Source organism: Lates calcarifer, linkage group LG1, assembly GCF_001640805.2.
Source record: "Lates calcarifer isolate ASB-BC8 linkage group LG1, TLL_Latcal_v3, whole genome shotgun sequence".
NCBI lineage: Eukaryota > Metazoa > Chordata > Actinopteri > Centropomidae > Lates > Lates calcarifer.
In genome coordinates, this window is record NC_066833.1 from 318,011 (window position 1) to 345,329 (window position 27,319).

The window sequence follows — 27,319 nt, forward strand, 5'->3', positions numbered from 1 at the left end:
AATGTAAATTAAATGATATATAACGAGGCGTGAAATGTCTCTTTTCTTTTTGTTGTATTCTGTATTGTTGTAGTTGATCCTTTTTATAGATGTTATGAAGTTGTATATACGACAGAGGAGGTTGTGTCTGTTTGTAACTGTATTACTGTTGAACTGAAGTATATATAAGCTTATGATTAAAAACAAACAGGTTTGATAGACTTTGATGAAAACAGCTCCATACACCTAACATGATCACACCTGTGACCCTTTCCAGTCGAAAATATGATGATGATATTAATATTTTTAATTTAATTAATTTTGTTTATATTTAGTTGTAGCTCATTTAATTAGTGTTTATTAGTGTTTAATGTTAAAGTTAATATAAAAACCCGTCGGTAGGTGTCGCTGTGTGACTTTAACTTCCGTTTTTTTCCGGTGGTGATATTGTGTTTCCGGGGTGAAAGGTGACGGGTCCCGGTTTGAATCTTTGGACGGTCTCCGGTGGTGTTTTCGGTGTGAACGGAGCAGACCGGCGGGTTGTCAGTCTGTGGCGTGTTCAGACGTGTTTACCTGTGACCCGGTGAGGTTAAAGCTCGAGCTGCTGCTTCAGGTAAAAACTTTATTCGTCTCACTTTCCCACTGTTAGCATGCTAACGGGCTAGCCGCCGGTTCCAGTTAAACTGTTACCGTTACGGTTAATTAACACCGGCTTATAATGTATACACAGTGTCAACCGGAGCCGGTTTACACCGGGTTCTGAGCCCGTTTGTTTCACGTTGGGTCTCGTGCTGTGTCTGCAGTTTAACGGCAGGATTAGCGATCACACACCTGATAGGTTCATCTGGTCACCTGATCGCAACAGGTGTGCGTGTGGTCAGTCACACAGGTGACTTCAATTGATTTTTAATTGGTCAATAAATAATCCTGCTGCAGCAGATCTGGATCTGTTGTCATAGCGACCAGTGGGTGAAATTTTCAGCTTTCCCCACTCTCAACCAGACTCCATTGACAAAAACAGAGATTTTACCGAGCAGCAGCTGGAGGGAGTTACTTGTGTGTCTGTGTTACTGTGTGGTACTTTTACTTGCAGTAAAGTATCTGATTACTTCTTCCTCCACTGAGAGTCACACAGTAACACAGACACACTAACAGATGGAGGCAGTGGGTATTCCAGCAGCTGCTGTGCTCTGCTCAGTAAAATCTCTGTTTTTGTCAATGGAGTCTGGTACTGATAAACTGTGATGTTTCTGGCAGGAATCCTATCCACCTGTTGCCATGGAGTCGGAGCTGCTGATTGGCTGGCAGCAGGAGAAGGCGGAGCTCAAACGGGAAGTGTGTCGGCTGCAGGAGGAGCTGGCTGAGAGTCGGGCGGAGAGAGAGGAGCTGGAGTCCAGGAGCAGGGCTCTGAACGACAGGGTGAGGAGGAGGAGGGGGAGTGGAGGGAGGGTGGAGGTCATGTGATCAACAGGGTGAATCAAAGCATCACATGTGTCTCTCTCTCTCTGCAGCTGTGCCAGTCAGTGTGTCCCTCGCTCGCCCTCTCTCTGCATGTGGAGGGTGAGCAGAGGGAGTGGAGGAGGAGGGTGAGGGAGGGGAGGGAGAGGGAGGCCAGGCAGGCTCTGCTCATCCACAGACTGCAGAACAAGGTGAGACCTCAGAGCAGTACCATGAGCAGCAGTAGTACTCTGTCAGTGTAGTACTGAGTGTAGTATTACTGCAGGTGGTGGAGTACAGAGAGCGCTGCCAGCGTCTGGATCTGCAGCTGCAGGATGAACGAACTCAGCTGCTCAACACCGAGGTCAGACCACAATACTACTACACTGTACAGTACTACAGTACTACAGGTTTACAGTACTGCAGTACTGCAGTACTACAGTACTACAGGTTTACAGTACTACAGTACTGCAGTACTACAGGTTTACAGTACTGCAGTACTACAGTTTACAGTACTGCAGTACTGCAGTACTACAGTACTACAGGTTTACAGTACTACAGTACTACAGGTCAGTACTGCAGTACTACAGGTTTACAGTACTGCAGTACTACAGTACTACAGTACTACAGTACTACAGGTTTACAGTACTACAGTACTACAGGTTTACAGTACAGTACTACAGTACTACTACAGTACTACAGTACTACAGGTTTACAGTACTGCAGTACTACAGTACTACAGTACTACAGGTACAGTACTGAGTACTGCAGTACTACAGTACTACAGGTACTACAGTACTACAGTACTACAGGTTTACAGTACTACAGTACTACTACAGTACTACTACAGGTTTACAGTACTGCAGTACTGCAGTACTACAGTACTACAGTACAGTACTACAGTACTACAGGTTTACAGTACTGCAGTACTACAGTACTACAGTACTACAGGTTACAGTACTGCAGTACTACAGGTTTACAGTACTGATACAGTATACAGTACTACAGGTTTACAGTACTGCAGTATCTGAGGTGTTGTGTGTTTGTTGTGTAGCGGAGGATCAGACATGAACACAGTGACTCTCTGGAGAGCGCCCTCATCAGGCTGGAGGAGGAACAGCAGAGGTGTGTCTCACCTGTGAGTGTGTGTGTGTGTGTGTGTGTGTGTGTGTGTCTCACCTGTGAGTGTGTGTGTGTGTGGTGGTGTGTGTGTGTGTGTGTCTCACCTGTGAGTGTGTGTGTGTGTGTGGTGTGGTGTGGTGGTGTGTGGTGTGGTGGTGGTGTGTGTGGTGTGGTGGGTGGTGGTGTGGTGGGGTGTGTGGTGTGTGTGTGTGTGTGTGGTGTGTGTGTGTGTGTGTGTGTGTGTGTGTGTGTGTGTCTCACCTGTGGTGTGTGGTGGTGTGTGTGGTGTGTGTGTGTGTGTCTCACCTGTGAGTGTGTGTGGTGGTGTGTGTGTGGTGTGTGTGTGTGGTGTGTGTGGTGTGTGTCTGTGTCTCACCTGTGAGTGTGTGTGTGTGTGGTGTGTGGTGTGTGGTGTGTGTGTGTGTTGTGTGTGTGTGTGTGTGTGTCTCTCACCTGCGTGTGTGTGTGTGTGTGTGTGTGTTGTGTGGTGTGTGTGTGTGTGTCTCTCACCTGCGTGTGTGTGTGTGTGTGTGTGTGTGTGTGTGGTGTGTGTGTGTGTGGTGGTGTGGGGGGGTGGTGTGTGTGTGGGGTGGTGTGTGGTGTGTGTGTGTGTGTGTGTGTGTCTCTCCAGGTCAGTCGGTCTGGTTGAGACCAACACTCTCCTGCGGGAGCAGCTCAGCCAATCAGAGCAGGCCAACCAGGCCCTGAGGAACGACCTCCAGAAGCTGACGGCTGATTGGACGAGAGCTGTGGAGGAGGCGGAGCAGAGAGAGTCTGATTGGCTGAGAGAGAAGGAGGTGTGCAGGTTTTCAGTTTTTCATATTGTATTATTACTTCTGGAGAGTAACTAAGTACATTTACCTGAGTCCTCTACTTTAGTAGTCTCTGCTACTTTTTATCTGTGTGTGTGTGTGTGTGTGTGTGTAGAGTCGGTCAGGTCATGTGGGTCAGCAGCAGGCTCGGTTGCTGTCTGTTTGGAGATCTGTCGTTGCTCTGAGACGACACTGTCACACCGTTAAAACTGCCGCCGACAGGTACGGTACTGAGGCAGCTCCCCGGTGCTGGTTGACCAACCTGTTTAAAGTTGACCAACCTGTTTGAAGTTGACCAACCTGTTTGAAGTTGACCAACCTGTTTGAAGTTGACCAACCTGTTTAAAGTTGACCAACCTGTTTGAAGTTGACCAACCTGTTTAAAGTTGACCAACCTGTTTGAAGTTGACCAACCTGTTTGAAGTTGACCAACCTGTTTGAAGTTGACCAACCTGTTTAAAGTTGACCAACCTGTTTGAAGTTGACCAACCTGTTTGAAGTTGACCAACCTGTTTGAAGTTGACCAACCTGTTTGAAGTTGACCAACCTGTTTAAAGTTGACCAACCTGTCTGTGTCTGCAGGGATCTGTGGCAGTTGAGGGCGGAGTTTTCTCGTCTCTCCTCCTCCCTCCTCTCCAGCTGCGACTCCGTCTCCTCCTCCCTGTGGCTCAGTGCTCCTCACATCACACCCTCCCTCTCCTCCTCCTCCCCTGTGCCTCCCCCTATTCTCCCCTCTGACCTGCCTCCCCCCTCATCTTCTCCTCCTCCTCTCTCCTCCACCCAAGTCCTCCCTCCTCCGGACTCCCCGGCCTCTGAGCCTCCTCCCATCTCCTCCTTCACCCTGGGAACCTTCTCCTTGGGAGAGCTGGAGCACAGAGAGGAGGAGGAGGAGAAGGAGCTCCGCCATGAGGCTGAAGTTTGTCAGCTGAAGGAGCGGTAAACGACAACACCTCCTCCTGCACCTCCTCACTCTGCTGTGGATCAGTGCTGGTTCAGGTTCACCCTGTAAGCTCTCCTCCTCTCTCTCTCTCCCTCAGGATTGTGGAGCTCTCTCGCTCACTGCAGGCGGAGCGGAGTCAGAGGGAGGAGAGAGAGAGAGAGGGAGAGAGACACAGAGAAACAGAGAGAAGTCTGCAGTCAGTCAGTCAGGCTGTGATCAGACTGGTGAGTATTTATTACCAGACTTTTATTTTGAAGGTCAGTCTGTCTGTTGATTTACAGCCAACCAGACATGTGTTGTAAACAGCCGACATTTAATCAACAATAAAACACAACAGCAGTACTTTAATGAAAGGAGTCAGCAAACAAACTCTACCAGACTCCATTGACAAAAACAGAGATTTAACTGAGCAGCAGCTGCTGGAGGGAGTTATCTGTGTGTGTCTGTGTTACTGTGTGGTACTTTCACTTCAGTAAAGTATCTGATTACTTCTTCCAGCACTGAAAGTCACACAGTAACACAGACACACTAACAGATGGAGGCAGTGGTATTCCAGCAGCTCCTGGTTAAATCCCTGTTTTTGTCAATGGAGTCTGGTAGTGATTGCCAGGTTCAACGTTCTTGATCAATACTGCAACGATTTTTGTGCCTATCAATCATTTACACCTGAAAGCACAGAAAATAAGTCCCAGGTTGTTTAGTTGTCTTGGGAATATATTTTATTGATCCCATAATATTTGTGTATTTCTTTGGCGTATTTTCCACTGGACGTTTTGATCTAATGATCAAACTGATGTTTTTAATGTTTCCATCTTCCTTATGTTCTTATCAGTGTTTGTCTGTTTTCTGTCCGTCGGACTCTCTCCATCATCGATACCATCTGAGTGTTTCCTTGTGTTTCCTCTTCAGTCCAGAGTCCTGAGCAGCAGCAGTCGGTCTCTGTGCGTCTCCCCAGACAGCGTCCTCAGCCTGGACCTGTCCTCCCTGCTGTCTGTGCTGTCTCAGGCCGAGAGCGCCCTCCAGTGGAGACACGAGGAGCTGCAGGTCAGTCACACACACAGCAGTTACTCTGCAGGTCGGAGGTCACGGAGGAGGCGTCGATAAATCAGCTGTGTGTGTTTCAGGGGGCGGAGCTATCTCTGCGGCGGCACGGCGAGGAGAAGACGGCTCTGCAGCTCCGACTGAAACAGCTGGAGGACGACAACCAGCGGCTGCAGACGCACACACAACACACTCAGCTGGAGCTCACACACACTCTGGACATCCTGAGCAGGTACACACACCTGACCACAGGGACCTTTATGATATTTATCATAATATGACCTGAAGCCCAGAGACTGAGAATACAAACACAAACAGAAACAAACATGTTCAGTCTGCCTAAAACTAAAGCCTGTGACGCCTGCCATCACAGATTACTCTGGTAGACGTACAAATTAAACCCACGCTTCTTTCTGATCGACGGGAACAGATTAGTGTTTTGGTTCAGACCCGTTCATCCTCTGAAACAGAGATGTGTCAACCAGACTTCTTAATCTGAGCTTCGTCTCTTTGAGGAACCAAAACACTTCTAAATAATGGAGGTGCTGCGACCTTTGACCTTTGTTGTCCAACCTGCTGTGTGATATAATGGAGCTGACTATATTCATCACACATTGGTGTTCTGATAGTGATGGCAGCCATTTTCCAAAATGAGCACCTGCTGTCTCCTTGTTTTCAGCTCCACAGGTGTTATTCACAGAATCAGTTTTACTGCAGGGTCACAAACAAAATCCAGGAACCGTCTCTATGTGTTATAGTGGAAACTGGATTAGCCTTTAACTAAATAGAATAAAAATACCCTGAGCTCATCGTCTTAATCGACGTGAACCTTTTCGCGGTGGCCAGATCGAGGTCGTTTCATTGCCCAGCCCGTCTGACCGACGACAGGTAAAAACTGTTTGTTACCTGAGGCTGAATGAAAGACGCAGACTCTTTCAAATACTTTTTCTGATTTCTAACGTCATGTGACACCACAGCGGCATGTAGCTATTCATTCAGCTAAATGACCTGTCTGTGCCTCACAGCTTTGTATTTATTCAGCTTCATAAAATAATTTGTAATAATTAGTTTGGTTTATTATGGATCAGAGGGTTGGAGAGTCTTTGTCTCCCTCAAGAAACTTTGATGTTATTTGACCAGAACCGATGAATTTTCACTTTGTTTTGGATCACTATCGTTATAATATCTATCGATAAAGAGCACAGGTTGTCTTTTCCAGCTCATAAAACAGACTCAACTGCAGCGACTTGATTCCAACCCAGCGAGAGGAGTCCGCTTCATTTCCCTGCTGCCATGTTTATTTTTAAAACCTACGTCAGTCTTCTAACAGCAGAGGTCTGTACTACAAAGGGAGTTTAACCTCCTCTGATTTAACTCCGGTTCTCAGGGTAAAACTGCCTCGATCTGTGTTAAACAGTACGACGGTGGTTCAGTTGTGGGTCAGTTGAGTCGGTGTTAGTGCGTGTTGATTAAAGGGGCGTGCACCGTATCTCTCAGATGAAGAGCGCACGTTAATTCTGTGGGTTTAGAGGAATTTAAAGAGACTCTAACGACACAATGTCAAACCAACAAAGACAGAGAGACTGGTCACATGTTCTCTGGATTCTTCATCTGTAATATGAGATGGAAGGACACAGAACATATGTGATCATTTCTCAGATACTTGGATTACAGTCAACACGTGGGTCACATGTCTGAGAATGAGCTGTTCCTGTTAATGATGTTCTGCCTGGAACACTCAGGCTGTATATGTATGAATGTAAAGCTGTTATGTTCAGTATGAACTTCATGTTAACAGTATTTCAGCCTCAGTGGAAACTGAACCTGGATCAAATAGAAACCTTCTAGAAAGTGGTTCACATTCATATTTCCATCATTAATGCTGCTCCTGAAGTTACTCTGATCAGACAGTAACCTTGCTTCGTAGAACAGGCCTCAGGAGTAAATGTGGTGTGTTATTGTGTCGTTATTTTCAAACACTTTTAAAAACGTCCTGCTTTTATTCTGAATTCTTGTACAGCTGAAGTGTTCCTGTGTTACTGCAGCAGGTTTGACATTGTGTGTCTGATGGGTTTGTGTCGACAGGGAGCGCGAGGCGGCGTCCTCTCTGCGCCTGCAGGTGGAGGAGGTGCAGAGGAGGGAGGAGGAGGTGAAGAGGGAGAACGACAGGCTGAGGAGGGAGAGAGACAGACAGGAGGAGAGGAACAGACAGCTGGAGGCAGAGACTCACAGACGGTACTCTACTCTGTTCTATTGTCCATCAGAATTACTGACGCCTTTTAGTTTGAAAACTCGTCACTGTTGCTATGGTTACACCTGGCTTCGACAACTTTACATTTTTATATTATTTGGGCTGATGGCAGCATGTAGCGATTAAATAATAGAGGTCCAAGAACCCTGAACCCTGATGAACTTCACATTTTATTTTATTCAGCCTTTATTCAGAGCAGCAGTGTGTAGGCTTTAATGCCATCTAGTGGTGAAAACACGAATTACAGCCAGCTGCAGCATGTTGGAGAGTCTACAGTGGCCGTCAGGTGATAAAATGGTGTCACCTCACATCAGTAAGACTGCTCTATCAAGAAAACAAAATGTTTTATTTGTTATTGAGCTGATTTATGTGAACTTGTTTAACTTCAGGCTGAAAACTTGCACAAGAAAATCTCCCACGAGTGTTACTGTCACAGATGGACAGATGTTGACCTCAGACGTCTGAACGCCAGGATGTACGTTAGATGTACGTTCTCAGACAGCAGCTAGCCCGAGTCCTGTCCTGTGAGTTTGTTCATTAGTATTAATTATTATACAACCACACCAACCCGCCCCACAGGACAGCCCTCGAGGAAACACTGCGTTGTATTACGTTGTTCTGTCTGGAGCACGATGGGTAACAGCTGACACGTACCAGGCTGTGGCGTCAACGTAAAAACATGAAAGGCTTCTGTGCAGAGCCTGTGCTTGGTTCAGTTTGTCCATTCTGGGCTCCTGTAGAAACATGGTGGGAAGAGGAGTTGATGCCAATGATCAGTTTTAGGTGTTTACACACCAATAAGAACATGTTTCTGTATATTATATATCTGCCAATAGATCCCTGTGAATTAAAGTTGCAGATAGAAAAACACAACTAGAGACACTCAAGAACAAGGAAACCACATTTTGAAACTTCAGCTGTGTCAGCAGGGAAATTAAAAACTGTTGTTCTCTCCTTTGAATTTTAATTCACTAAGCTTCAGGTCCTTTTGAGCAGGTTCCATGGACCTGAAGCTTAGTGAAGCACAAAATACTCAAAACTCAAGACGTCTTTATTGTCGTTCAGAAAAAACGGACAGAGCACAGCTGAATGAAATTTAGTTTCATCTGGTCCCTCATCTCAGACCTGAACCAGACTGAAACTGTGCTGGAGAGACCAAACCCCCTGTCTCAAGTCTGCCCATTAGTATTTACCATGGATCGACTGTGTTGCAGCTGTGAGATCCAGTCAAAGAGGAACAGAAAGTCTCCCAGACTCTGAGATGATCAGCACAGTTTAAGTTGTTACCTGATGGTGGTTTGGACCTCGAGGTGTAACAATACAATCATCACAGTTCAATACGCTCACAATACGAGGGTGTATTTAATGAAGAAAGGATGAAAATAAAGTCTCTGATCTCACTAAACCCAGTTTCTCACAGCGTTTTCTTTTTTGTAACTAAATTCCAGTTAAAATCTGATTGTTCTTGCAGTTATTCTCTTATTCTGCAGACGAGAGGCCAAAAGACAGGAACCATGCTGCCTGTAATACGAGACTAGATCTTTTCCCCTGAAACTCAGGTTTGAAAATGGAAGCTGTCTTATCTACTAGGATTATACAATTACGTTTCCATTCGTTACACCAGATATTCTTTTTAAATGGAGGGAGCAACTACAGTATTTTAGAGGGCTGCGCTGTGGGTTGTTTGTAGGTATATTATGTTGCTGGGTCCTTGTATAGTGAGTTTTCCAGAGTTAAAGTCTTTGGTTAGTTCAGTTTAACCTGCAGGAGTTTGTTTTAACATTGAGATAAATTCACAGCGAGTGAAAACGAGTTCACAGCGTCTCCTCGTGTCTTTACAGCCGAGAGTTTCAGCTGTTACAGACGATGAGTCTGAACAATATTAACTGTCAATAATTATACAAGAGGAATAAAAGTGAGAGAGGGGTCGACTCACTACAGTGACTCAGTCAGCTGATCAGTGGTCTGTAGGAAGTGGTCTACACCCCGAACTGGGCCTACAGTAGTTTCCAGTTCATGTTTTTGTGAAGTGTTTTGTAGGTGTTGATAAATAAAGCAGCTGAGTCTCATGTGTCCACAGCAGTTTATTGATGCTCTCTCTGGGTAACTGAGCAGACGTGTCCTCTTCTTAACGAACAGATGTTGGAGCTGAGTTTCTTTTGTTTCAGAGTTGAGACGGAGCTGTTGGAGAACGTCCAGCTGACCGAGAGGGAGACTCTCCACCGTATGGAGATCCACACTCTGAAGGTAACAAACCAGGCCTCAGTTACTGCTCTGGTTTCTTATCAGTCTCTTTTCATGTCGTTTCATTTCCTGTCTCTCCTCTGATGTCCTGTAGGGGGCGTTGGAGAGGGAGCAGCTGGACAAACAGAGAGCAGAGGAAGAGGCGGCTGATGCCAGAGACGCCCTGCAGAAGGTTCGGATCACGTCTGGGTTTTCTACGACACAGAATTAGCTGTGACTTGATGAAGACAGCCATGTTTCCTTTTCTCTGTCCGTTTCAGTCCAGAGAGTGTGTGCTGCGTCTCTCCTCCTCCGAGTGTGTGCTGAAGCGGGAGGTGGATGAGGGACGGGACGCTCTGGCCAAGATGGCCGCCCTGAACTCGGCTTTGGCGGCAGACAAGAGAGAGCTGAACAAACAGCTGCTGCAGGTACTGCTGCTCGCTTTACCTCTCTCTCTCTCTCTCTCTCTCTGACGGTGCCTGGCTCAAAGGCTCCTGACCTGTGGTTATGTGTGTGTCTGTTTGCAGCTGGAGGGTGAGCTGTCAGACAGCCAATCACAGCTGCAGGCTTTGAGGTCAGAGGTCAGCTCTCTGCAGAGAGAGGTCAAGACCCTCAACATGGACTGCAGCCAGCTCAGGTCAGTTTGAACCGGACCCTTAACCCTGAGTAAAAACTTTTAATCCCAAATAGAAACCATGATTCATGAAAATAAACCTTTATTTACAAATATTAAGCCTTATTCCAGAATGTAAACCAGATCCAGAATAAATCTAAATATAAATTCTGTAATCCCTTAAAAATAATCCCTTATTCCAGAATGTAAATATTTAATCAGGAATACAAACACTTAAAGGGGCTCCTTTAAAGTTTTTCTGTCAGCAAACGTGGCAGAGCAACTTCTTCAGAGCAGACAGTGACAGTGAGTCGCTATCAGAAAGTACCGAGATGGGCCCGGGGCTAGCTGGTTAGCATACTAATGTTTCTTCCAGACTGGTGAGTAAATAGCTGTTAATGCTAACGTTAGCTGTGCAAAATGTACAAATAGCTCCTTTAATCTAGAATATCAACAATTAATCTGGGTCCCATAATTCTAAAGAGAAGTAATCCTGAATATAACACGATTTATTATTGATATAAATCTTGAATTATGAGCATAACCATTTACTTCTCTAAACAAATCCTTTAATCTGGAACATAAAACCTTTAATCCTGACTTTAAATCTTTTAATCCAGAATATAAACCCTTTAATCTCGACTTTGAATTTTTAATCCTGACTCTAATCCCTTTAATCCAGAACATAAAACCTTTGTTTATGTCCTGTTCAGAGCTCAGAGGGAGGTGGAGGCCGACGTTGTCCATCAGCTGAGAGAAAGAGAGAAAGAGATGGAGAGAATAATGGAGGAGAAGGAGAGAGAGTTGGTGTCCCTGGTGGAGGAGAGAGAGAGGGATGGACGACAGCAGGAGGAGGTAGAGAGGAGGAGGAGGAGGCGTCATGTTATCACGTGACTCGGTAACACCTGTAGACCTGTATGTGATGTATGTGAGTGTGCGGTCCTCAGCTGTCCTCCCAGCATGCCTCGGTGCGCGGGGAGCTGAAGGAGGCGCAGGAGCAGCTGCGGCTGGCGGCTGAGGAGGCGAGGAGGAGAGCCAGGCAGCAGGAGGAGCAGCAGAGGGAGAGCAGGCGGCTGCAGGAGGAGCGGGACAGTCTGAAGAGACACAGGGAGAAGATGGAGGACGAGCTGCAGGAGCTCAGGTACTGAACTCACCTGAGCAGGTGACACAGTGGAGTCCACACTCAGGGATACGTGGTCTCTGACGTTGCCTCTCTCTCTCTGTCCTGCAGGTCTCTGTCGGTGTCGCTCCACCAGCAGCTCAGTCAGCAGCAGCAGCAGCTGTCACAGGTGGAGGTGGACAGGTGTCAGCTCAGCACTCACCTTCACACTCTGCAGCAGGCCAAACAGACGTTACTGGGTCAGTGTATCAGTGGTGTCGTAATAACAGATGTAGTAGTTGCAGTAGTATTAGTCGTAGCATCAGTGGTGCTGTTAGTATAGTAGTATTAATATTAATTGCAGTAACAGCAGTACTAGTGATAGTAGTAGTAGTAGTAGATAGTGATGGGTAGATGAAGCGTTTCGCCAAACTGTGTTGATACTGTGTCACTGAATACTGACACCTGCTGGACCTTAAAAATCCTACAGGCTCAACTGACACTGATTTGATGACCCAGTATAAACAATAATATAATTTAATCATTGTATTTTATATTGTATTATCTCATATCTTCATTTAAATTTAAAATATCTTTGATATTTTTAGAATCAGTCAATAAATAATGTGAACATGTATCATAATGTGAAAGTCTCAGTGATCGTGTTGTGAACGAGGATGCTTGTGGACTGGGATTTTTTTTTTTTATTCAAAAAGATAAGATTTTCCAACGTTTTGAAATTGAGTCTTGTGACGCTTTTTTGATACAACTTCTCCAGCTGTAGAAAACACCCGCTCACAGATGAGGCTGGAGTGCAGAGACATAAGGAAAGCCAGAAGAGGTTTGGACAGATTGTCTTTTGGTTGACCCAGTATCTCATAGGATCCTGGGACCTGGCAGTATTTCCCTCTGCCAGGTATCTCTGCAGCTCCTGGATGGCATCAGCTGTGGCACTGTTGGTCTGCCGGCCCACTTCGATGTCGAGACGTTGTCAAAGGTTATCTAAACCCGTCATCCCGCTGACAGAGGCGCTTCCTTATAAACATAGTTTGGCGTCAGTGTCAGTTGGAAACAGTTCCTGTATCGGTCACGTGACTTTCTTGAAAGCGATACGCGCACCGACACGGGGTGTTGCTCTATGAGCTCGACGCATCGGTGTTGCCGGACCCATCATTAGTAGCAGTAGCATCAGTGGTGCTGTTAGTATAGTAGTATTCAAATTAATTGCAGTAACAGCAGTACTAGTGATAGTAGTAGTAGTAGTATTTGTGTTGTAACTGTTGTTGTTGTCCTGTAGGGGAGATGGAGTGTCTGAGAGGAGAACTGGAGCAGGCGACAGCCAGGAGAGGGAGGAGTGACGAGGAGAAGGAGGCGCTGACAGTGGAGATGGAAGAGCTGAGGAGGAGGAGGAGGGAGGAGGAAGAGGAGGAGATGAAGAAGGAGAGAGAGGCCTGGCAGAGAGAGAGAGAGGCTCTGAGCGAGGAGCTGGGGACGAGGGACGGAGAGGTGGAGGTGCTGAGGAGGCGCATAGAGGGACTGACGGAGGAGAGGGAGGAGAGACAGAGGGAGGTGCAGAGACTGAGGGAGGAGGTGACCGAGAGGGAGGTGCAAATCAGTCACATGATGGAGAGAATACAGCGGGCAGAGGGAGAGAGGGAGAAACTGGAGGAGGAGCTGAGGAGGATGGAAGGTCTGGTTGAGAGAGGAGGAGGAGAAGAGGGAGGACAGGAGGAGGGAGGAGGAGATGCAGAGGGAGGGAGAGATGGAGGCGCTCTGTGACCGGATGGAGAGATTAGAAAGAGAGAAGGAGGAAAGAGAGGAGGAGGTGGGGAAATGGAGGATCAGGGTGGAGGAGGTGGAGGAGGACATTAACAGACTGAGAAAAGAAATCTCCCAACTAGAGGAGGACAGAGAGGAGGAGAGGAGACAGAAGAAGAGACTGCAAGACGAGGGAGAGGAGAAGAGGAGAAAAGAGGGAGGAGGAGGTGGAGAAATTGAGAGCCAGGCTGGAGGAGGTGGAGAGGGAGAGAGAGGAGGAAAGGAGTAAGAGGGAGAAGGTTGTAGGGGAGCTGGAGCTGCTGAGGGTGAGGCTGAACGTAGCCAAGGAGGAGTGTGAGGAGCTGAAGGAGGAGGTGGAGCGGAGGGAGCGCAGCCTGGAGCGTCAGATGAGCGCCGTTAGGGAGAGGGAGGAGGAGGTGGAGGATCTGAACGAGCGTCTCAGGCTGGCGGAGGAGCGGGAGGAGGAGGGAGCGAGGGAGCATCAGGAGGTGAAGGAGAAACTGATGCAGAAGGAGGTGAAGGAGGAGCAGCTGGAGGTGCTGCTGAGAGAAACCCAGCAGCTCCTGGAGAAGGAGAGGAGGCAGGGAGGAGAAAAAGACGACAGGATCTCCTCCCAGGCCAGAGAGCTGCAGGAGGCTCAGGCCGAGAGCGAGGGAGCGAGGAGGAGAGCCAGGCAGAGGGAGGAGGCCAACGACAGGCTAGAGGAGGAGGTGAAGGAGTGGAGGGAGAAGGCAGAGCGCAGCACAGAGGAGCTGACAAAGCTCAGACATCTACTGAGGGAAGGAGAGGAGGAGGCCCAGCAGCTGAGAGCCACGCTGGAGGAGAGAGAGGAGGAGGAGGGGAGGGAGAAAGAGACGCTGAGGAGAACAGAGGAGGATAGGAGGAGGAGGCTGGACATCAAGCTAAAGGAGGTAGAGGAGGAGAAGAGGAGGCTGGAGGAGAAAGTGAGGGAGGTAAAGGAGGAGCTGGAGGAAGAGAGGGAGGTGCTGAGGAGAGTCAGGGAGGAGAGGAGGAAGTTGGAGGACAGATGGGAAGAGATGAAAAAGGAGGTAAAGGAGCAAAGAGAGGAGCTGCGGAGGACAGAGGAGGAGAAGAGGAGGCTGGAGAACAGACTGACGATGATGCAGGAGGGGAGAGAGGGAGAGGAGGAGGAGCTGAGGAGGGTGAGGGGGGAGAAGACTAGACTGGAGGATAAGCTGACAGAGAGGGAGAAAGAAATGGATCGACAGAAGGAGGTGCTGAGGAGTAAAGAGGAGGAGAAGAGGAGGCTGGAAGATGAACTGAGTAAGGCCAAAGAGGAGCAGGACAGACTAGTGGAGACTCAGAGAGATCAGCACCTCCTGGTGGAGGAGAGAGGGAGGTCCAGGCTGAGAGAGCTGGAGGAGGAAAAGGCAGGACTGTCAGCTGAGCTGAGGAGGAGGGAGAGGGAGGTGACAGCTCTGAGAGAGGAGGTGCAGAGGGAGAGGAACAGGGCACAGGAGGAGCTGAGGAGGAGACATGAGGTGTCTGTACTCAGAGAGGAGGTGCAGAGGGAACAAAGGGAGAAGGAGGAGATACAGGAGAGCCTGAGGAGGACTGAGAAGGAGGTGGCAACTCTCAGAGAGGCAGTGAAAAGGGAGCAAAAGGAGAAAAAGGATGCACAGGAGGAGGTGACAGCCCTGAAGGAGGAAGTCCATAAGGAGCAAATGAGGAGGGAGGAGAAGAGGAGGGAGAGGGAGGAAGTACAGGAGGAGCTGAGGAGGCGAGAGAGGGAGGTGTCTGCACTTAGAGAGGAGGTACAAGAGGAACAAAGGGAGAGGAAGGAGGTGCAGCAGGAGCTTATGAAGAGGAGAGAAGAGGTGACTGCTCTCAGAGAGGAGGTGCAGAGGGAGTTGAAGCAGAAGGAGGAGGTGCAGGGGGAGCTGAGGAGGAGAGAGAGGGAGGTGTCTGTACTCAGAGAGGAGTTACAAAAGGAGAGTGAAGAGGTGCAGCAGGAGCTTATGAAGAGGAGAGTGGAAGTGACTGATCTCAGAGAGGAGGTGCAAAGGGAGTGGAAGCAAAGAGAGGAGGTGCATGATGAGCTGAGGAGGACCAAGGATGAGTTGGCAGTCATCACAGAGGAGGTGCACAAGGAACAAAAGGAGAAGGAGCAGACACAGGAGAAGTTACTGAAGACAGAGACAGAGGTGCAGAAGGAGCGCAGGAGGAGGGAGGAGGTGCAGGAGGAGCTGAGAGGAGTGCAGCAGAGCGTGGAGGCGATGTCGGCCAACCTGAGCTCCCTGCAGACTCAGGTAGAGTCAGTCCAGGACATAGGTGGGAGGGCACCTCCTCCTTCTGTCGGGTAACTCCTCCTCTCTGTGTTTCAGGTGTCTGATCTGAGTCAGAGCAGGGAGAGAGCCCGGCAGGAGGTGAAGGAGAAGGAGGAGGAGAGGCAGCAGATGAAGGAGGGGCTGAGGGCTGCGCTGGAGGAGATGACCAAGCTCAAACTCCTCCTGCAGGTACAGCACCTCCTCTTCCCCGCACTTCTGCCTGATGTGTGGTAGCTTGAATAACCATCACAAACACTTCCTGTCATGTGACTGGTGTATGACCAATTGACCCAGGTTCCCCATGCTAAGCTAACGCTAGCTGTTTCCCTCTGTTTCCAGTCTTTGTGCTAAGCTACGCTAGCTGTTTCATCATTTCCACATCCTGTCATTCAGGAGAGCCATGCAGAGGGGGAGCATCTGAGGAGCGCTCTGAAGGAAAAGAAGGAGGAGGCAGAGAGGATCAGAGAGGAGAACCTGAGGACTGTCGGAGAGGAGGTGCTGCGACAGAGGGAGGAGGTGGAGAAGGAACGAGTAGAAGTAGAGGAAGTGAGAGCAAGAGCCAAGGCCCTGGAGAGGAGGAGGAGGGAGGTGATGGAGGAACTGGAGGAGGCTCGACAGGCTAAGGAGAAGGCTGAGGGGGAGAAGAAGGAGGCCGAGGAGCGGTGGAGGAGCAGAGTAAAAGAGATTGAAGAGGAGCAGGAAGTGAAGCTGAAAGCCCTGTTGAGAGAAATCCAGACACTGAAAGAAAGACAGGAGGAGGTGGAGAAGGAGTGGAGGTCCAGACTGGAGGAGAGAGAGCGGGAGGTGGAGGAGAGCCGGGCTGAGCTGAGCCGGGTCAGAGCCACGGCAGCCATGTTGGAGGAGCAGAAAACGCAGATCTCCTCACTGGCTGCTGAGAGAGCAAGAGAGAGGAAGCAGGATCAGGAGGAGGACCGGGAGGAGGTGCAGATCTCCTCTCTGCTGCAGGAGAAAGAGGAGATCAGGAGGCTGCTGAGGCAGAGAGAAACAGAGGTAAAGAAATATGTTTTTGTTGTTTTAACTTTTATCTGCTGCTGTGGTTTGATCACATGACTGCGGAGCCCTGGAGGGGACAAAAAATCTGAGGGTTGAAGAAAAGACGTGTTTAAGATCTCGCTGAAGTACATCTCAACTTCACTTCACCAAAACTGCACCGAGATCTTGTGAAAGTTTCTTGAGATTTTGAGACACATTTGCAAGATCTCAGATTTTTTAAGATCTCAAGAAACTTTTATGAGATCTTGCAAAAGTAGGTTTTGTTTCGTCCATGTCCCCTCCTGGGATCCGTACATGACTGATCACATGACTGATGATGTGAGGTGGTGTTGTCGCTGACGGCTGTTGTCAGGTGTACACTCTGACTCAGAGGACAGAGGAGCTGGAGAGGGACAGAGATCGAGTTCGATTGGCTCTGGAGCGAACTGAGGCTGCTATGATTGGCTACAGGGAGAGAGCCCACCAACAGGAGCAGAGCTCGGGGGCGGGGTCTAACACAGACAAGGTCAGTGTGTCTGAGTGGGTCTTAAGTGAGTCACTCTGAGACGACAAACACACAAGGCTGTCCTGAGCACCTGATGGAGGTGGAGCTAAATGTGTGTGTGTGTGTGTGTGTGAGCAGGGTGTGGCGGACAGACTGGTGGTCCTGCAGCGTCTGGTGGCTGAACTGGAGCTGGAACAGAAACGACTGAACAAGAAAAACTCTCACCTGGAAAATCAGAAGGAAAAACTGAAGAGAGACAGAAACACACTGAGAGACACAGTGAGACAGGTACACACACACAGAGACACAGTGAGACACACTGCGACAGGTACACACACACTGAGACACACTGAGACACACTGAGACACAGTGAGACAGGTACACACACACTGAGACACACTGAGACACAGTGAGACACAGTGAGACAGGTACACACACACTGAGACACACTGAGACACACTGAGACACAGTGAGACAGGTACACACACACTGAGACACACTGAGACACAGTGAGACACAGTGAGACAGGTACACACACAGTGAGACACAGTGAGACACACTGAGACACACTGAGACACAGTGAGACACAGTGAGACAGGTACACACACACTGAGACACACTGAGACACACTGAGACACACTGAGACAGGTACACACACACTGAGACACACTGAGACAGGTACACACACACTGAGACACACTGAGACAGGTACACATGTGTGTTTGTGTTTCAGGTGGAGGAGGAGCGTTCGAGGCTTAGACAGCAGCTGACTGACAGTAGGAGATTTCAGGTGGGAGACACACACACACAGGTGTATCAGTGCATTTTGTGTGTGTGTGTGTGTGTGTGTGTATAAACGTGTGTGTGTTTGTTCAGGGGTCGACAGACACCACAGAAGAAGAGCGCCTGAGGAGCCACGTGAGGGAGCTGGAGGACCAGGTGAGAGCAGCACAGAGGAAGAGTTTGAGGTGTTTCCTGTTGCCAGGTGGATGTTGCTGATGTCACCATGTGTCATCCCCTCAGGTGAGTCAGCTCCGTCTCTCATTGGCTGTGGATCAGCAGCAGAGGGCGGAGTTTATCCAGCAGTCCTCCAGAAACAGCCAGTGGCTTCTCTCTCTGAGACACGACCTCAGTGATTCGCTGGCCGCCGTCACACGCCATCCAATCCCATCCGTCCTGGAGTCTGAGACACAGCGATTGGATCGCAGCCTGAGGGAGGAGGAGCTTAGGATGTCCCTCAGCCAATCGTAATGCCTGATAAATAAAAACTCCTAACTGAAGCTTCTGACCAAAAAATGTTAAACCTTTACAGGCTTGGAGACAATCTGCTGGTTGCTGTGACAACAGCTTGATTATTCAGAACCTCATTTCACAGATTTTTTTTAAAGGTCATTAAACACAGCACAGAGTTTAGATCTGTCCTCTGATTGGCTGTTAGCAGCAGTAACAGGTACAGGTCTAAACCTCCCTGTGGAGTTTTAACCTGCAGCAGCTGTGGAGCAGTTTTTTTTCTGTAAATCAGTCTGTTTTGTCTCTACGCAGGATGTCATTCAGATTCCTGCCACAGGTGGAGGTGACGCTCCAACATCTGCACCAACACAAAGTAAAAAATAATCCTCACATATTTCAGACAGATGAACCTCATCAGACACGAGCTTCTTTTCTTCTTCTCTCTGCTTCAGCAGCAGAAACAGTCGTCCAGGTAACACAAGCTCTGACTTTAACAGGTTGAACAGGTGAATATTTAAACTTCTCATCCTCCCTCCGTCACCCAGTCCCCCCCTCAGAATATTATATTTCACATCTGTTTCGTTAAAGACTTGATGAGTTTGTCTGCTGCTCAGCTTAATGAATCCAGGTGTTTAACTAACTTGGAACTGAATCCAAAATGGATCCAGATATTTGTCAGGGCAGGAACCTCCTCTGCTGCTGCCAGTCTGACTGAGTGCTCGACTGACAGCGCCGTCAGCAGCCAATCAGATGATGAACAAACGTGAGTCTTTTAGGTAGGACCTGAGACAGATGTCAGGTGATCCACAGGGGACCAGGTCATGGTCTTTTAGAAGTTTTTATGATGTGCTGTCGACGGTTCCAGAGATCCTGCTCTCCATAGGACAGTCATAGTGTTGCACTCGGGTGTCCACGTAAAAAGTGACACAGATGAGGTGAAGTTTAATCCCCGGCTTCTCTCTCGCCTTCACGCCGCCGATCAGTCACAGCGTGAATGTCAGATCGTCCGTTTCAGAAAGTTCTAGAAATGGATGCACAGATCCACAGATCCACAGATCCACATGTATGTGGTCACCGTGCATTAGACCACAGAGGAGGTGGTGCAGAGATGATGAAGCAGGAACGTCTGCAGAACATCACAGCTCCTCTGATCCCCCTACTCCACCATATTAGCTCTGGTTCTTGAACCTGTTGTGTTCAGGATTCTTGGAACCTTGGTTCTACCCGGAGAACCAGTCCAGGTCTCCTCCAGTTTAGATCAGAACCAGTGTGATCTGTGATCTGTCATTAATGGATCTCATTGATTACCTGTGAGAGTTTGTTCTGTTATCACAGATATTTCTCACATCACTTCTCCGTCCTCTCTGTCCAACCTGTAGAATAGGACACGCCCACTAATGATGTCACTGTTCACACTTGAAAACCTGATGTTTTTTGGTTCCAGGGATCCAAGTTTTCGGGTTACGAACCAATTTATTTTTGATAAAATGGGTTCAAATTTAGGTGCATAAACCGAACATAACCTGTTCCCTATTGGTGGAGACTTTTATTTTTTCACACAGGCAGAAAGAGATTTTCTAACAACGCCAAACTCCGGGTGTGACAGTTCCTGTTCCATTATTAAAGTTATGTATCAGTTTACAGAGTTATTTATTGTTTTGTGCTTGTATTTATATTCTGCTTTCAATTGTCAGTTTGAATGACACACTTCATTTCCCATGATCCTTCATTCTGAGCTGTGAGTCCGGCTCATGTGGAGATCAAAGGTCAATTGTGTGTTTGTAAAAGGTTCAATAAAGTTTTTATAATGTGAGGTAGTTTTTTTTAAATCAGATTTTTGTTCAGATTGTTGCGATCTCCTGCAGGGGGCGCTAACAGCACTTTAACTCTCTGTTGCTTTTGTCTCATATTTGCAGCTTCCTGAAGGACGCCGTAGAACTTTGTCAGACATTTCTTGAATATTTGTTGGTCCAATCACAGAGTTCAAGATTCTCTTACCTGAACCGCTGTCGGCGGGCGAAAGCTAGCAGATTTAACTTGATTTATAATACCAAAAACTGAAAGTGTTTGTCAGGAAACCCACACCAGGATCTGGTATTTTTGGCTGGACTACAACATCGTGGTCATAGAGATGTGAGTGTCTGTGATTGAGTGAGTGATGCAGTTACACCAGTGGTTGGCTGGCTTTTCTCATCGGCCTTCACTCTGTCAAAATGATTTGGCGCCAAAAAGTTTTGTTTGTTTTTGTTCACCCGCTCCGATACTCTCTGCTCCAGTGTCAGGTGTTTGCAGAGTTCACGTGCCTGTCGTGAGAACGTATGCAGTTAAAGCGGAAACTCACTGTTCAAATTACTGCCAGTCATATCACTGCCAGCAGCTAATTTGTCTCTTTGCCTTTTGTATTTATAAAAAATGAACATGGTGCATCGCTGGCCCGGGATGCCAGAATAGTCAGGGATGAGCAGAAGGGAGAGTATTTTATAGGAACATAAATAAAACCTACTGAAGTAAGCAGAGGAGAACAGAGCGTGGGAACCCACAGGCAATGGATTCTGCTTCTACAGTGATCACTTCCTATCAGGTACAGAATCCAAGGCTTCCTAACTTTAATGTTTATTTGACATGCTTCTATCACGATTTCTCACAGTTCTGTTTTCATAAAGGACACTATAGACCTGTTTGCAGGGATAACTTGTTACACGAGGGGAAGTTGATCAGGTGATCTGCAGCATTGTCTGCTCCGGCTGTCTCAGTGCTTGTGAAAAGCACTGACCACAGCGGTGTCACTGTAGGGTCAGTAATGTTTAATCCATCAAGTACTGCAATATGTCATTTAGTTTCTGCAGATTTAATGTGAATGGCTTTAAGTCGGCCCTGACACCATTCATTTTTGCTCAGGCTTTTCCTGCCAACATGTGACGCCTGGAGCTCTATACAGCTGCCATATTGGTCTGGGGGTACTTTACCTTCTGTAGGTAAAGTATTTTGTAAGTATATATTTTTTGTTGTACTGCAGGTAAAATGGCTTCTGTGATGTCATTTTGATTATAGATTTGGGAATAAATGCTATGAACGTTATGATTTCCCTTTGAAATGTTGTGGAGTGTAAGAATAAAGTAACTTTTTTGTACTCCATATAGATCAAAACACTTTGAATTAATTGAAATTGGTTGAGAAATGTAAACTTTATATGCTTTCTATTTAGACAAACTGCAGCTCTGACACTGAGCTATGATCTAGCAACCAGTGCTGTATCTATGTGTGTAGAGCTATAAGTTAATCATGCGATAGGATTTCATAGTTTTACACACAGTGTACAGTCCAGAGTGCACTGTTCTTGATCAATGCTGCGCTGGTCTTTTGTTCCTGTCAATTATTTACAGCCACAAATATAAAATATAAAGTTCAAAAGTACCAAAGTTATTGTTGTAGCAATGATTGCATCATGTGTTTAGAGGTGGAGGTTTCATCACATTAAAACAGAGTTTAACGAATGATTCGTCTAATGACCAGGTTGCATCATGTGTTTTTGCTGAAGCTTGTTAGCTGTTCACACCTCTGATTGCAGTCACGTCTCCATGAGACACTGAGGTCGGCAGGTGTGAACAGTCCACAGTCATCACCAACAGCTAATGGGCCACTCAGCACCCAGAGGAAAATATTTGTTGTGGAGATGCTCACAGCCACAACACAACAGTTGAAACTCTGAGGTGTCATTTATACAGGGAATAACAAGTGGGGGAAAGTAACTAAGCAGATCCACAAGTTTCCAAACAAAACAAAACAAAGAAAAGAGAAAGTATATGGCTAGACTATGAATGGGTGAGTGAAACTATGAAATCCGACTGCATGACCAGAGTGCTGAAAATAAAATAGACACAATGTATGTGGCTTTTACCTGTGAACAGCTGCAGCAGTGTAGTCCAATGATAATTGTCCATGTCAGAGTATGTCCACTACAATTCTTGTTTCTGCCACTGACAGACTCAGATTGTTATTTTATGTATCTGACAACATTATGGATAGGATTCCTGTAAGTGTCAAAAACAACAGCGTACCTTGATGTGGACAACTGTCCATTTGTTTTAAATTGTAGGAGCTGTTCGACTACAGAAGCCACATTCATCATGTCTATTTTAGGTAATTCATGACAAAACCATTACTAAATAATAATTAGTTTAATTGACATGATAATCTAGGGTCAGTAAACAACCCAAAAACCACTGTTATTGTAGTAAAAAATCTGGTGTTTTCTCACAGCCTAGGCTTCACATTTTGAATGGTGACTTCCTGCCATGGGTTGAAACGTTTCAACAATGGCAGTGTTCTTTCGCAAAGTTCTTTCCTGTGGATGCCTCCTCCTCCTGTTGTTGTTTTTGTGTATCGATTTTGTCAGTTCTATATTAACTTATATGGCCTTGACCCATGGTAATCTTTTGTCCAGTCTGCCTACTGTTTTATGTAATTTTTTCACCCAAAATGCTCAAATAGACACACATTCCCCAAAATTCACGCCAGCTGCCTCCAAGAGGGTTAAAGCAGTCCATAAGCACTATTGGACTTTTTGTTCTGTCGCAAGGTCAACGGATACTCACGATATAAGACCCATCTGAAGACAAAAGTTCAAATCTCAAACTGTGCCAACCATCAGACCATCAATACGCTCCCACATCCTTGGTGGCAGTTTGAATTGGGGGTGGGGTGGCCAGGGTTCATCCTGGATAGAGTGGTCTCCTTAGTTTCTCTTGGGAAGCGGTAACTTCCTGCCATGATATGCTGTCCATTGGCAGTGCCTTATACTGTCAGTCCAGGATATTGCACTATTGCACCAGCGAGAAGTCTGGAATTTGATTATATATACCAAATTTGAAGCAGATCAGAGGAAGATTTTTGGCAAAATCTGAATCTTGTGCTTTGGATTGACATAATGGCAAAAAATTAAAGGTGCACCAATCATCTTGACTTTCACTGGAGTGGATGCTCTTACCTTAAATCATTTTCAAAATGTTGCCCTGTTCACTCTAAATACTCTGGGCACTACCACAAGGTATTTGAAGTGGACAACCTCTTAAAGCATTGAAACCTGCCATCCAATGGCAATACCCTGTGGTTAGGTAAAGGTAAGAGCAGTTGACAAGGACACTATCCAGTGGCAATATTCTGGATGGTTGGGGTCTTATCATTGTACAGGGCATCCAGTAGCAATACCCAGGATGTCCCTGAGAACGAAGCCATCTGGTGGAGTTGCTGGAGGCGTTGCACAGCAGGTGCAATGCCAGAGACCTAGTACCCTGCCAGTTGAAAGATCGCAAGATCTAGTTTATTTAGGGCCTGGAAATTCGCTCTGAGTAATTCACTGCCATTCATAGGTATTTACATTGGATGGTTGATCAGTTATGGGGGAACAGGATGTAGTGATAGTAAAAAGCTCCCATATAATGCTTACATTCTATGGACACAGTTTGAATAAAAAACATCAGTCTAGGCTGAACGGGGGATGGACATGGAGAGAAAAAATGACTTAGTCTTAGACAGTGTGGGGTGGTAGGATGACACATGACAGGAACTTGGTGAATTAAGACTTTGATTTGTAGAGAGAGGAGATAAGAGCTGTACACAGACAGAGCTGTGGTCATACAGCTGTCAGAGCTCAGCAGCTTCTCCTCTCTGATGATGGAAGAAGATGAACTCTGCTTCCCACAGCTCCTCAACACCTCCTGTAGGAGGCCGAAGCCTCCTCACTCTGGGGCAGTGCTCCTTTATACCTTGTTGTTCTTCATCTCTGTGCTCACTGCTGCTCTAAACCTGCTGGTCATTATCTCCATCTCCCACTACAGGTAGATAGAAACCTCTCAACTGGCTTAGATTTTACTGTTACACTGTCCTGAAAATATTTTGGAAAAATGCTAATTTCGGGACCATGTGTCGTATGTGAGCTTTTGTGAAGATGTGAAAAACAGTTCCTTTAAATGTAGAAAAGAGTTTTTGAGTACTTCAGGATGTCAGTATTTCTCTGTTTTTTCTACACATCCACAGATGTCGGTTCTTCCAGCAGAGATTTTACAGAAGTTCACATAAAACTCTCAGTCTTATGAACCTGATCTGAGTCCATAGCAGTGACTTCAGCCTCCCTGTTACTCTGATATTCTGTGGTTTTGAGTTTTTCTTCTTCTCTTCTTGATAATATTGTTGATGTGTTGTGGTTTCAGGCAGCTCCACTCCCCCACCAACCTCATCCTCCTCTCTCTGGCGGTCTCAGACTTCTTCGTGGGCCTCTTGCTGATCCCAGCTGAGACCCTTAAGACAGGGACCTGCTGGGTCCTGGGTGACCACATGTGTGCTCTGTATTTTCTCCTACCTTTCATCCTTATTACTGCCTCTGTGGTAAACATGGTGCTCATATCAGTTGACCGTTATGTGGCTATTTGTGACCCCATGCATTACTCCACCAGGATCACTGATAAAGTCATTAACGTTTCTGTTTGTCTGTGTTGGATATTTTCTGTTATCTACAGTATTTTTCTTCTATTTAATCACCTGAAACAACCAGGCCGGTATAATTCCTGCTATGGAGAGTGTCTGGTTAACTTTGCAGGAGATGTGGACCTCGTTGTTGCCTTCATCATTCCTATTACAGTCATTGTAGCTCTGTATATGAGAGTGTTTGTGGTGGCAGTGTCTCAGACTCGTGCCATGCGCTCTCATGTTAAAACCGTCACAGTCCAGTAATACAGTGACTCTGATGACGAAAGAAGTCTGAGCTGAAAGCAGCCAGGACTCTTGGTGTTGTTGTAGCTGTGTTTCTGATTTGCTACTCTCCATACTATTGTCTCACACTCACAGGCGGCAGCATCTTGGTTGGTTCTCCAATTGAGGCCTTTATGAGCTTTCTGCTGTATTTTAACTCCTGTCTGAACCCTGTCATCTACGCCTTCTTCTACCCCTGGTTTAGAAAAGCTGTAAAACACATTGTCACTCTTCAGATTCTGCAGCCTGGCTCCTGTGATGCAAACGTACTGTAGAGACACTGTGCTGGATTTTCTTTTTGATAATTAAACTTGAACTGACACCAACAACCGTAATATGCATTTGTCAAGAGAAAATCAAAATCTATATAGTCAAGTCAAACACTTGAGTATCCATAGTGACACATACTCTGAGTGCTGATAGAGAACATTACATGTTTACATACAGGAGAAATTATTTGGTGTTCATGTGTGAGATATTTAACCCACATGTTGTTGCAACTGAATCGTGACTTCAAGAGTTGCAGTGCTATGTAACTGGTAACCTGGTTAATACCATGTTTGAATACGTTAAGAACATGCTCAGGGGGAACAAGTGTGTAGAATTTTTAATCTGTGCCTCAAGGTCCATGAGATATTAACCAAATAGATTCATTTGGTGTTAGATGACAGCTTTATAAAGGGCACTCTCTGTAGTATCCCCCCATTATGTTTCCAAGTGGTATTAATGTTAGTGTAAATGTAGAATACTTGTAGATAGGCCTAAATGTTGGTTGCACAATGTAATGACAGAACAAACAAAGAGAGCAACGTGATTAAAACTGGTAAAAAAAAAAAAACTTTAAACAAAAAACAACACTGAATAAAAATCAGATATCTGATGACTAAAATCCTTAATCAGCTTAAAATATATAAAGTCCACCAAGATCTAAAAAGTGTACCTCAAAAATGACCAAATGAAATAGACCGTTACCATGCCAATTTACTTGGTACATCACATTAAATAAGGGACATGTACTCACACCCCTACAGAGCAGACCACTGAACCTGGATCAAACCTCCAGAGCTCTAGTGCATCATAGACTCTGCAGAAAGGGGTTGTCACGTCCGAGCAGTAAAACTCGAACAATTCTGTGCAGCAATGACCAACCAGCTGTAGCACAGATATCACTCACAGAAACTCCTTTAAACAATACCCATTACATCGCCATGCACCTGGTCAATTGTGCCCTCACACCCTGCTGCCCCCCCACACCCCCCCAATCTAATGAGAAAGTCACTGATCAACAACTGATCACATAAACGCACACTCTGAGTGTGTGGTCTACATAGGTGTGGAGTGGACACACAGGACATGAAATCCAACCTCCTCTAAAGCTCCAAAGCCACAGAGCTAGCAGCAGGGATAACTCTTGGCAATTACATTGCATTTGGACATAATGTAACCCTGGAGCCACCCAAAGTAAACTGGGCACAGCATGAGGGATGTATAGGCAAAACATAAAGGTCATCGACAACAATCCCATATTTGAGCCACCACCAGTGGATGCAGCCTCCACTCCCTCACAACTGGACCCCCGTAGAGAGATGATCCATCCTCAGGTTCAGGCGGCTCAGAACATGGGTGGCTCTGACCGACAGAAAATGAACACTGCACCACAGCAACAAGAGAGCAAGACAGTTTTAACAGGGGAAGTGAGCAGGTCCCTCTCTGCCTGTTTATGTTGTATTGTCTGTCCTGATCAGAACATGCTGGCAAGTTAAAACCAGACTACAGTGCTCAAGAGCTAAGAAAACCACAAGCAGCTCCAGGTGGTTGATGTAAAGCTGGTGGTGTACCAATGGCCAGACCCCTTTCACTACAGTGCCATTGCACATAACTCCTTGATAGAGGCTTTTTTAGATAGCACTTTGTGAAAAGACACCCTCCTCATTGGGTAGCCCTGATGTAGGAAACCAGGTTTCCTTCAAGGGAGAAGAGCTGACATGCAAGAAGGCGTGTTGGTGAGACCGAGTCCAGCATTGAAAGGCTCCTATCTCCTATCCCTTTTCTTGGAGGGGGGCCAACACTGAGCGACAGGCTGAACGGCAGCACCAGGTATTCATAGGTTGTGCCTTTGAATGCTAACCCTAAGGAATTGTTTGTGGTCCAGGTACAGTTCTATAGTATCTGTTTAACAAATGCAGGCCCACAATGGGACAAAGTCTGCCCCCTTTCTTTGGGACAACAACAAAATGCCTATATCTCCAACGTGGGAATG

At 46.7% G+C, this 27,319-nt stretch overlaps 2 protein-coding genes across 2 annotated transcripts; both read left to right on the forward strand.

Annotated features, from left to right (window-relative positions):
• The first annotated feature begins 337 nt into the window (after nt 1–337).
• LOC108895190 (trichohyalin-like) lies at nt 338–20,125 on the forward strand. The gene is given in 29 exon segments (XM_051072575.1): nt 338–592; nt 1,237–1,398; nt 1,491–1,628; nt 1,703–1,780; nt 2,471–2,541; nt 3,170–3,335; nt 3,466–3,572; nt 3,933–4,286; nt 4,388–4,514; nt 5,200–5,334; nt 5,415–5,563; nt 7,417–7,566; nt 9,751–9,829; nt 9,921–9,998; nt 10,087–10,233; nt 10,333–10,442; nt 11,132–11,273; nt 11,366–11,559; nt 11,650–11,777; nt 12,815–13,294; nt 13,296–13,559; nt 13,561–15,566; nt 15,642–15,773; nt 15,978–16,595; nt 16,951–17,103; nt 17,221–17,370; nt 17,816–17,872; nt 17,959–18,021; nt 18,106–20,125. Coding segments are annotated over 28 exon segments (6,645 nt in total). The 5' UTR covers nt 338–592; nt 1,237–1,257; the 3' UTR covers nt 18,334–20,125.
• Nucleotides 20,126–20,260: 135 nt separating this feature from the next.
• LOC108895245 (trace amine-associated receptor 4-like) lies at nt 20,261–25,514 on the forward strand. Its single transcript, XM_051072558.1, is given in 2 exon segments — nt 20,261–25,056; nt 25,059–25,514. Coding segments are annotated over 2 exon segments (828 nt in total). The 5' UTR covers nt 20,261–24,504; the 3' UTR covers nt 25,335–25,514.
• Nucleotides 25,515–27,319: the final 1,805 nt, after the last annotated feature.